We start from the raw sequence: 12,504 nt of genomic DNA on the forward strand, positions 1-12,504 counted from the left end.
TCAAAGCAGTAGGTTTCTCAGTAATTTTTTGGCAGCTCAGATATGTATGTCACCTCTGTTACATGGCAGTACTTCATGGAACACCTGGGTGGTTTTAACCCCCTCCTTGAATCACACAGAGGAGGAGACAGAGAGCAACTGCACCCCTAAACCTAACCATGAGCTTACAAATGAACTCCTGAAATGACACAATTTTTTCCCTCTTCAAAACACACTGATCTTTCCCATCTCCTGAATTGCTGAGGGATAAGGGAAAGGCTCTCAGTCACAAGATGGTCTTCAACCCTTGCTTTTTAATTTGACTGCTTCTCTCCCAGTGATCTAAGTCCTTGGAGATGTAATAAATACTCATAGAGTCTGAGAGAGTTACAAAGGATTTCTTTATAGAGCTATCCAAAACTAAAGGTGTCCTTGGCAAATTAGGAGTTAATGAATAAATTCAGCTGCTAATAAGAGTTAGTCCCAGCTAAAAGTCTTGTGCAACACTGTTGGGCCATATGAAGTTGCAACCTTTTGTCACCTGTTGGTCTGCTGGCAAAAAGTTCAAGTTTTTTCACATCTTTAAAGCCCCTTATCCCCAGTTTCCACTCAATCTAGTGGAACCCAGCTCTCTGCAGCAAGTCTCCAAGTTCTCTTGCTTTCCATCCCTTCATATTGACAAGCAAGGGGACCTAGCAATCCTTTCTGAAAGTCTGCTCTGGGTGATTTTGAAGGTATCTTGAGTTATTACTGAGCAGGATAAAAACAGTCACATATGTATAAATACTTCATTTTGTATGGTGCTTATTAAAGGCTTTCACACAGAACATTTTTTATCATTTTGGCACAGATCTTCAACCTTGTTTTAAGGAATTGCACAATTAAAATCCTTATGCTAGTCTGCATGTGGTGTAATTAATCCCTCATCATATTCTCCAATTATTTCCTTTCAAAGAGGTAAAATTCTATAAATGGTGAGATGTACAGATGTAATAACTGATGCAACATATCTCAGTACAATTTTAACAGGAAATTTCAGATTCCTTCTTTTCAACAGTTTCCCAGAAATGTTTGGCATTTATTACTTGCTGTGAAAGGCTCTATCAGGCTTGAAGCAGAGAAGACATTTGTCACTAGGAGAACTTATGTTGAGATAAAACTCAGTGCAAGAGAAACAGCTTCCATGTAAGACAAATAGCCCAGCAAGGGCTTCCATGTACAGCTGTCAGTGGTTCAGAGCATGTCTGTGGCTGTGTTGGATCCATCTAGACTACTTTCCTCTCCCCAGACCTGCAGTAGACTAGAGGATGTGCATAAAAACATGGAAATCCCAAAGACAAACTGTGACTCTTAAGTAAAATGCAAATCCTGCATCAGGACTTCATTGCATGACTGACAGTAAGCCTGTGATAATGTGCACCATCTGTTGCTTTGATGGGTTATAAACTTTTTCCCATAAAATGCCTAAGCATGTTTTGAGATAAATTTACTTTTAAATTCCAAAATATCAGTAATTTTCACAGATTTATTCATTAAAAAAAGATTGTCCCTTGTTTTTAAGAAGTAGTGATAACGTGTACCTCAACTTTCTAATCACTATATCCTGAGGTGATCATTTTTGCAAGTGTTGGCTGATACCAAATGCAATGCAATTCCATACAGATCCATACACCTCTGCATTGTAGCAATTTAAACAACAGCAACAAATTATTAATAAAACTTTTCAGTGCTTAGTGGATTTTGTTTTTCTTAAGAGAAATAAATTCTTAATGCCACTGAAATTAAGAAGCAATTTATGTATGTTGCAGCAATTTTGCACTCACAGGCTTCTAATTGAAAATTATTAAAGAATTTTGCCCATCTTTCCACATGCATACAACATGAATGCTATACTCCATCACAGAATTGAAATTCTTCAATGCAGAAATGCACTATATAGATTACATACCGACAGGGAAAATTTGCAAAGTATTAAAAAAAAAACCCAAACCCTAGTGATATAAATGTCATGTAAGCTTTTCTTGGCAGGTGCTGAAAAGAGTTAAAGTTTCCTTCTGACATACAGTTAAACATATTTAAGCAACTTCAGGAAAGAAAGGGAAACTTGGTAGGGATTCAACTCAGTCCATATGGAAGAGCACAGAAGACAGATTTGAACTAAACTTATCAGGCATTAAAATTGGACAACAAATGGGAACATTTCATGTAGCCTCTGGCATTTGGAACATGTTGTCATGGAAAGCAAAGCCCAGCAAACTCTCAAAAATTTAGACTTGACCAGCTTCATATCAGAGCTGTTGAAATAAAAAACATGCTTGACTTTATATCAAGCCTACCATGTCAAGAGAAACTGAACCTTCTACTCTTGGCTTCACAAGAGGAGAAGGTTTACTGATGAAGAATAATCTTTAATATTTCTTTTAAGTGCAAATACATCTACGTTTCTACACAGCATAGTTTTGCGTTCTTCCTTCCCAGATTTATATCTAATGTAGTAGGCTGAATCCTGGTCCTCAACATTGTTAATCTGCAAAATCAGACTGTGTGTGATAAATCAGAGTATTCAACATAGAGTTAATGCAGGCCCATATAAAATTTGCCATTTGCTGGGCTTTGAAAGTTCTTTAGGCTCTTTGTCTTAAACCAAAGGAACATTAATGTCCACTCACTGTTAGCATCACCCTAATATATAAGGTAACCTTTTAACCCAATGGTTGGAAATAGCTTTTAGAAGAAGGCATTTGCTCATAATTTTCACCTGGAAAATTCCATAAATGAGACAGTTTAGGCATATCCACAAACCATTGGAAAGAGACAAGGTTGCCAAAAGACTTATCTGTCAATATGTGTGTCATCACGAGAACCATCTATTTGCTTGAAAGGAGTGCAAATAACTAAACAGATTACTTAATCCATCCATAGAAGATGAAAAACCTTTTTGCCCACTTGAAAATTGATGTCTGCATATTTCTTTACTTTTCAAATAGAGACATTGGGAACAACTTTTAATTCTATAAGAAACTTAGAAATTTTCGCTTAGAGATTTTTCTTCAATCAAAGCATTTTGTTATCAAAGTAATGATATGTCATTTCTAAATAGAAACTGAAAATAGACGATGGTATTTAATTTTGAACATTTAACCCTTTTACTGCTGCATAGTGCCTTAATTCTGCAAAAACATATCTGCCTATGTCCAAGTGTTTGATGGTCCCTGTGCAGTACCCCTCATTTAAAAGAGCAAGACACCAGGTGGCAGCATACAGTGAAAAAATGCACTTGGCGTTTCTAACAGCACAATCAGTGATGTTACAGCTGAAGAAGTCATAAACTTTTTCTTCAGTTTATAAAAAATGATTATCAAACATAACCAGATGGAGACAGTGTTGAAGATAGTGTCAGCAACTCTACAAAAGGCGGAAAACATGAGAAAAAAACCCCAAAACAACAGTATATAAGCATGTAATAAGCAAGTTGCAAGAAGAGACAGAAATGTAAATGCACAACTTGATATTTTGGCAAGTCTCAGAAGTCTTCATGCTTAGCACTTCAGAAGCTGTTTATTTATTTAGATTACCAATATTTTGTTGGGATTGAATTCGGAACTGAGAGCAGAGAGCCCAATACATGTATTTCTTGGGTCATGCTTTACCTGTATAAAATTATAAACCTTTCTCTGCATTGTGAATTTATATTGGTCACTCAGGATTCAATACTGAGGGAGAGAAAATGTGAGAGAGACAAAGACTGTCCCTGACCACATCAAAGGTGACACCTGTCAAAGATATAACTGGATGCAGTGATTTTGCTTCATATTGTAGGAGTAGCTTGCTCATTGCCAAAAAAACCCAAAAAACAACCCCCCCCCCAAAAAAAAAAAAACCCAAACAAACAAAACAAGGGAATAAAAGAGAGAGAAAGGATCACCTTTAAGATTTACAGTGCTTAAAAGACTCCACAGAACTCTCTCATTTCATTTGAGATTAAGAACACTTTGGATTAACACAGGAAGAAATACTTAGACTAGAGATTCCTTTGGGCAATAAGAAAGAGTCCAAGAAAATTTTTGAGAAGTTCATATAACAAATACAGCACAATCCTGCTGTTTTCTTATACATTATTGGCAAATGTAACTTCATGGTATTTTACTTTCTGTAGGGTAAAGCAACAGGATGTTAGAATTCAAATGAAATTATGATTGCATAAAAATTAATTTCATAATTCATTCCCTTACCTTGTTTTCTAAAATATTTTCTTTTAAACATAGATATGAAAGGCAATACTAAATAAATCAACTTGATCAGGTTCTAAAAAGACTTTCCCCATCTTGTTTTCATAAAAAAAAATCTAGTTTTAAAGAAACATTTGAATTAATGTTGCACAGTAAGGGTTTTTCTTCCTGATGCTTACCAGATTAACTTTCAGTTTTGCCTGAATGAGTAAAATGAGAATTCAAGGAATACTAAAATGGCAACCAAATTTAGAGAAGTTATATGAGAACTTTGATAAATAAGCAATTATAGCATAAAAATATAATTCAGAGACCAAAATCTATCACCTTTCAAACTGCATGACCCACTGCTAGATATTTGTCAGCACAAAGGCACTGAAATATTTTGTATGTGTTTGCATATCTCATAGTTTGCTGAATTTACTATACAGTCTGATGCTGTACGACGTGCAAACAATTCAAACCCTTGAAATAATTTGACAATTCTCCACCATTCATATTTGATTTGAAAGAAAGGTTTCCTTGTACTTACAATACATTTTATCTTCTTTCATAATTAAAAAACAGTACAGTTAAGAAGCAATAAACTTGAACTCTTTCTTAATCTACAAATCTCAAAATTATTTCTCACAAAATGATTTGGCTTTCTTTAAAAAGCCCAAATTTTAAATTATATGATTATGAACCAAAAGTACATTCGGTTAAATAATTTTAGTGTATATAAATTAAAAATTTACAAATCTGTAATCTAGATAATACAAGTTTTTGTCCCAATCCAGTAACAAGATTTGTGAAAGTGGATTCCTGAGCTCATCCAAGGCTTCAGTGTTACCAGCAGCTATGCCTGAAGCCCATTCCAGTGCTCAGCCAGACTAGGTAATTTTATACTTGCAGGCACAACTGATGTCTTAAATCACTTTGAGAATTGAATGCATCTTAAATGAGTCATTATAGCTAATCTGAAAAGCAATCTGCTGCTACATACCAGCTATTCTGGTGATAATAGTGCTTGATTACCTTTGTACAGTGTGATTAAGGTTAACTTGGACACTGCTGAAGCAGGAGGGATAAGACTGCCAAGACAAGGAGTAGAAAATAATCATGGCTGGGGTTTTTTTCACCTGAACAGAAAATAAACAGGCTTTGCAGAGCAGATGTTCAAGGACAAAATTTTGGCCACAACTTTAAGGCCTTAGTTGCTGCTGTCCTTTAGCCAATTTTTTGTAGGGAGGAAGTAAAAGAAAAAAAGGACAATGATATTTGATTCAAGTTCTAAACTGGTTGACTTTTAACTGAGCATTGGAAAAGGATAACTTGTTTTTAATTATTAATAAGTACTGTAGTCCCATATTGTTTTTATAATAATAAAACCACATTTAAAGAGAAATAATTTTTGGTCTTTATTGTTAAGAATATTTTAACTGTCCAGATGTGTAGCATTGGTTTGTAGAAGGAAATGACATGTAGAATATTTACATTCCTTTCTCTCCAAATCCAGACTAGACACTCCGTTTTTCCAGTGTTTCTCATGGATGTTGGGGCAAAAGACTGTTGATTTCTTATTTTTTTAACCCAATTTCAACTCTTATGAGATTAGTGCTAGCCAAATGTTAATCTACAAAAATCTTGGTCTGTTTTGGAGACTCATTAATAAAGCCCCAGAACATAAAGATGTGCTAATTATAGAAGCATGAAGTTTTGGTTTTTTTTACTCCTTATACATAGGCAACATCTATCCCATCCTAAATTATATAGGAAATCTGTTCAGTCACATGAATCCTTATTTTTGTGAGAGTTGTCCAAATAAGCACCTTTCCAAACATATACAATTTGTGGCTCAAACACCTTATTGGTCACATGATGCTATTTTAGCCTGACCATGGGATGTAACAGTGGCATCCTAAATTTAGGATGGAGGTTATTCAGCCGGATGCTTCTCACAAGCCCAAAATATCAAGTACATCTGCATATCAAAGACCTTTAAGCAGAATCATAGAGAAGCCTTTCCATAATGCTCTGTGGAGAATTCTGTTCTTCCTTGTCATGCCTGTATTCAGTAAGGAGTTCTCTGTGTGAGTAAGTGTGTGCTTATCCATATGGATATATACTGCACACAGGCATTCACACTGACAAGAATGGGTTTGACTATCCAGAAGTGAAGCTTCATGAAATGGTAAATAACTTGTGCATGAAAATATACACACATAACCTTAATTTTATTTAAAATAATATCTATTATTAATTTTCAGAGAAAATTACAATTGACACTGAATTTTAAATACAATCCTTGTTTAACATGTTATAAAATATTCTCATGAATATTTAAAATGTCCTGCTTCCATAAACCAAGGAGTGAATGATTTTCACCAGGACTATCAGACCCAATTATGCTTATGCATACCCGAATACACTGTTTGAAATTGTTTGGTTTGAGTCCATATAAACCTGAATGAACATGGATGGGAATGGTTTGTCTGTACACAAATTTTTTACCTATGAGCTATGTCCTGTGTAGTTACTATCTTTTACATTTTTTTTATCAGGAACTAGATCCAAACTCAATTCTCCCTGCCCTGCCTTGGTATTCCCACTACCCAGGTCTGCATATGATGTGGTGTTTAACTTTACAGTCTGACTTTGATGCAGCCAAGTGTTTGCTATAGTTTGTTTAAAAATACCACAAATCATTCCATAGTATAACTAATCACCCTTGCACTCCTGTTTGCATACTATTAATAAACACAACAAAAGAAGTTGTCCTTGGAGACTAAGCATCTGGAATCCTTGGAGATCTGCAGTTACAAACTCCAGAAAGGGAGTAAAATGTTTGAAACAGTCCACTACCATTAAAAAGTAGCTCACTGAGTTTCAAGTGTAGAATAAATTTATTCATATAGATAGTCTGACAAAAAAATTCCCAAACAAAATCCAAATCAAAGTTAGAAAAAACAAAGCAAAAAATTCCCCAAACCTCCAAAACTATAGTCTCCTTTATAGAAAAATACCACATTGTGGATTTTCAGAGGAGATAACTACATGGATTGCTAGAGGGAATGAGGACTTGCAGACTGTAAAACTTTTGAAAGCTTTGTGTTTGGAGAAATTTTAACTTCACTTATTAAAAAAAATATACAATTATATAATAAAATAACATTTGCATATATATTCAGCATTATATATTCATCAAAAGTAAAAAATGTCAAACTTGCTGAAGCTGAATTAAGACATAATATCTAACTACCAGGAAGTGACCCACACTTCTGAAAAGCCAGGTCTTAAGAGTTCCCCAAATACAAGCAGAGAAACCAAAATTGGAAAGGAACGTTTAATACCTTAAAAAATGAAAAAATGTCTGTGTGCTTCTCAGGATCTGGTGAAATAGGATATTACCTTCCAGCATAACATATATACTTATTTGAGAATTTGTGCTGCTACGTATGCAGTGACAGAGTCCAGAGCTCTCTATTTGCTATAGTTATGCACTGATGATAAATTACAAGTGAATTTATTTTTGTACAAGTGAACAATCCCAAATGTAAATGTTTATTAGAACTTCTGTTAGCCACAATCAAAGGCATTACTTAACTTGCTATTATTGCAGTGCAGTAAATGACAGGTGGCCTCTATTTTACTTTTTATAGACTTGTTCTAAACATATATTTATGCTAGCTACACTTTTTATTTTAATATTTTGTCCCAGATTTTCTGCTAGTCTGGTAACCAGAAGCATTTCAATAAGTGAACAAATGGAGTAGGAGTTATGTTAAGACTTTTCAGCATAGGTAAAACTTAGAAGTCTTGCATTCTGTGCTTCTTGAGGCAGTGGAAAGCAAGTTCAAGAGGGAACAGATAGTCAGGAGTTTCTAGGACATCCAAGCATTTCTGCACATGTTGATGGCTGAAGCATTATGAAGAAGAATTCTTCAAAAGGTGGAAAACAGCAGAAAAAGAACCATGCTTCTCATAGTTCTGTGTATCTATGTATGAATACAGAAGGATGTTCCTTGCCATATCTGAGCTCTCAAGTCAGCCCTTCCTCACCACCTAGTATGCACTGGGACTTGCAGAAAAGTGTCTGCTTGCTCAGAGGTTCCCCTCTGATCCTAAGCATCTGGAAACACTTGCCAAATTTTGCAAATTTCAGATCAGTAGGGTAGTACGAACCTTCAACAGGACTAGGATGACTGAGTTTGGACATCATAAATCAGCCACAGTTTGGCAGCATCTTTAATGAGATTTAGGAAATGTTCTGAGTGATACCACTTCAGAAAAACTTACCTTTCAAAAGACCATAGCTCCTTTAAATTCTTTTCTCATATAAAAACTCATCTTATTGCAATCATCAGATGTTAATAGTGTGTTTTTACATGTGAAACTTCTAGTATTATGTGCCATTAAAATGGCTCTTAGAGACCACTTGCACTTTTTTCCTCAGTGTCACATACATTCTATGGTACAATCCAAGCAATGAATAGTATAGTTTTTTAAATTTCTCTTCCAATCTTGAATCATGGAAGAAGTTTAAAAAAATATATCCTTTATACTCACCCCAGCCTTTGGTTTAGCTCCAGAGCTGGCTACTGAAGAGGGAGATGCTGGGTCAGGAGCATGGATATTAGAAGATAAGTTTGTTTGAGAGTGATTTACTGAAGCAACATCTACTCCACTTTCAGAACCAGATTCAACATCCTGTAGAAAAATATTGTGAGTAAATGTGAATATGAAATAAAATCATAGTTCTGCTAAATAATGAAAATATTTAGGCAGACTTGCTTAAATACATATGCTTGCTGTTTTTTTCAATGTGATGATTTGCATTAGCTGCTGTTCTGAAATTATAAATCACTACTAACATCAAAGCTGTAATTCCCCTAAAGGGTAGAATGCAAGGCAAGAAAAATCAGTTAAAGGCTGCAGAAGTTTGACATTTTTCTCCGATATTCAGTATTTCCTGTGTGCTCCCACCTTCTGTCTCTGCAGAACTGCAAGCTAGTGAACATCTGTAAGCCATTACACAGATGAAATGACTTCACCATCCAGCAGTTTATACAATTCAGAGGTACAGCTCCTTAGTTTTTTTGACTCACCAGACACTTATCAGCCAAATACCATTTCTGGTTAAAATACCCTTACTTTTAATGACACTGATTACATTCCTCTTTCTGAGAATAAAAAGAAGATATACAGTATGTTTTATTGTTGAGGAAGTAAAAATTTAGCATATGCCTGATTTACTGCATAGGGTGAGGGCAAGGGATTATTCTGCTTGCTAATAAATTGTGACACGTCTGACAAAGACCTGGCTATGTGTAGAACCAGAACAATATATATACATATACTGTCAGGGTTATTAGCTGAGGTGCAGCCTGCATGAGTCAAGATACACAGTATGCAAAAAAATCTCCCGAACTCTTAATCCCAGAAAACTCTGTGCAGACAAAGCCTCAGTTTCCTAGTGCCAGGTTCTGGAATGGATGAAATACAGGGCAGAGTCATCTCAGGGGTTCTGCTCCTAAACTGAAAAGATACAGCACCCTTTGATTCATTAATTCCACTTAAGTCTCTGGTCTGCCAAGCCAAAGCTGCCATTTAGACAGGTGCCTCTGTGTCATGTACACAAGTGGTGTCCTGGAAAGGGTCAGAAATTAGGGACAAAGCTGGACTCTAGGTAGGACCTTTTACTGGAGTCAGATATTTCCTGCCAGTGAGTTGCCTGCAATGTGAAGCACTGGGAAATGCAGCAGAGCCATGGAGCAGCCTCTGTACAGTTTTTTTGGCTACAGCTGCTCTCAGAAGTTTCTGGTTAGCAGAGCTGTGCTGCCACGGCGCAGAACCATGATCCCTGCTGCATTACACAAGTTTTTACATATTCATATTATTTCTTACTATGAAATAAATATGAGCCTGAACTCAATACCTATATATCCTGAAAACCAGATATTTTGATCTTCTGGTCCACAACAATCAAAGGTTCAAAAATTCCTAGGAAATCCTTGTCCATAGATAACATATATTCCATGTTTGATGCAAACTGTCTTTTTGCAGGGCTGCTTTGCAGCATGGGAACAGGTACCACCTCTGATTATCAGGCAGGGTTACTTATAAACATTGCCTCCCCTCCCTTTACTGCTGTGAGAAATTAGCTGAAGTGCTGGCATGGATTGGTGAGATATAGAGAATAACTGTTAACATATTTCAGGTTTCCCATGTCATCAGTTTTTAAGGAGATATGTGAGAACATTGACATTCTGTAGGAAAATGTTTAATGATAAAAAGTGAAATCATGTGATTTCCTCTAAAAATGACACATTACGTAATTTTCAGCTGACCAATTTCCAGTGAAATACAGCTTTTCTCACCTACAGAGGACTCAACAACAATAAAGCCTGGTTTTCTAAGGAAAAATCCCTTGTTATTTAAAAGAAAATATCACTAACCAAAACAAGTGATATGAATGCTACTCAAGAGATCTTGGGGCAGTGTTTCTCAGGTTTCTTGAATTGAAAAACAGCTGGAACACGTGGGTGAAATTAACAGGATGCCTCACAAGAATACCTTGGATCAGCCATTTCATGCTCTTCAGAGTTACATGTAAACACTTTACAGAAAAAAAAGAATGCATCAGTCATGTATGTGAGCTGTCCCATCTTCTTTTGGATTACTCTCAGCAAAGAATGATCCTTTTAAATGTGTAAAAAAACCCCTACATAAATAATTCAAGTTCTGCCCAGAATCTTACTTTGAATGAATAAGGACTTTTTGTCTTTCCCTAGCAGAATAAAAAAGATCTGTAGCTTCAGTCCAGTTCTTCATAATGTCAAAAGACACGTATTCATGTTCTGAGACTGGTGTGACCCTGAGACTATGCTGACTGCATTTGCAGTAGGTGATAATTAGAGATCCAGACATTTTCTGAATCTTGTTTTTCTGAATCTCCCTTTGTTTTATCAGGAGTTCTGAAGCTCTCATTTATGAAAGGGTGCCAAAAGGAGATAATGGATGTCAATATTATTGCCTTCAAAATATGTATATAGACATAAAAAAGCAACCAAGTGAAATTATTTACAAAAAAAGCCTTAGTTCTAAACCAAGAAGCTGAAAAACATGAGGACTGAAAGAAGGTGAAAAAGGTGAAGCAAAAAAAAGATTCTGTTTAATATAATATTGATAATGGAAAATTGACCAAGCTGGCTTACAGGTATGTGCCTCCGTTTGTATGTTGGGGTGCTGGATGGGGAAGAGCCTGCACTGAGAGCATTTTCAATATCCTGGTCAAGCTGGTCCAGTTTCATAATTAACAGCACCATTGAGTCCAGTCGTGAACGATCCCGATCTTCTGTTACTTCCTATGGAACAGAAAACACAACTGATAAATCTGAAATTGTATTAGTTGGAAAGAATAACCTAAATTATGAAAGCTTTTTTGCTTAATTGGCTAGGAAAGCACACTATATAATATGCATAAATATAAAAAAAATATATATATTGCTTTGTGTAGCCAGCTTACTGAGTACTGATGTACTGCTGGGAAAATATTTGATATTAATATATATCCATTATAGAAATTAAAATTTTTAAAAGCACAATTGTTTGGAATAACTGCAACATTACTTGGATACACATACTTTTAAAACAGCTATGGATTCTAAACACTTCTCAAAATATTCATCCCAAATTAATTAACTTGATTGTTACAAGTACAAATGATGAAGGTTAGTCTGAGATGGAAAGAGGAGACAAGTCCAAAGAGGCCATTTTCCAGCAGAGGATAACCCCAGCTTCTTCTCTTGGAACTCATTAGTGTAACTCTTTTTTGTCAATTTGTAGCAGAGATTTCCGTCTTGGTTGGAAATTCTCGATACACATGAGTAATAATAAAATAAATAATAAATAAAAAAATAATAAAATAATAAATAAAAAGGGGTAATAGTGAATGCAGCATCACAGATCATCTGACTGAAAGAGAGCAGGATGAGGGGATATTCATATCACAGACTCAAACACCTAGTTTTTTGCAACTAATTTCTCTGTACTCCATAGTAAAAGGAGGCAGAGCAGATCCTCAAAAGTGCAATTCAAAGCAAGATCTTCAATTAGGTGGACTAAATAATGCTCTCAAGGAGTTCTTCCTTTCTATTTTATATAGAGACTTAACACAAATATTAGACAACTAGCTTGCCTCAAAATTCAGGGCTATGAAAACCCCTACTAGTTCCTGTATGGATTTTCATAATTTGAATTTAGAAAGTACGAAGTTCCATTAACTCACTTGAAATAATATTTTTATAAATCCTTC

The 12,504-nt window shown here is 35.4% G+C and overlaps 1 protein-coding gene across 4 annotated transcripts in view; it reads right to left on the reverse strand.

The window, feature by feature from the left end:
- The window catches only part of DLC1 (DLC1 Rho GTPase activating protein), a 246,650-nt gene that overhangs the window by 152,171 nt on the left and 81,975 nt on the right, over positions 1 to 12,504 (reverse strand). For all 4 annotated transcript variants that reach the window (XM_079305348.1, XM_079305346.1, XM_079305347.1 and 1 more), the window contains exons 3-4: positions 11,405 to 11,554; positions 8,757 to 8,897 (exon numbers count right to left, since the gene is read on the reverse strand). In XM_079305348.1, the coding sequence (XP_079161474.1) occupies positions 8,757 to 8,897; positions 11,405 to 11,554 (291 nt within the window). The remainder of the gene's footprint in view (positions 1 to 8,756; positions 8,898 to 11,404; positions 11,555 to 12,504) is intronic.

The sequence above is a fragment of the Erithacus rubecula genome (genome assembly GCF_903797595.1).
Source record: "Erithacus rubecula genome assembly, chromosome: 5".
Classification (NCBI taxonomy): Eukaryota; Metazoa; Chordata; class Aves; order Passeriformes; family Muscicapidae; genus Erithacus; species Erithacus rubecula.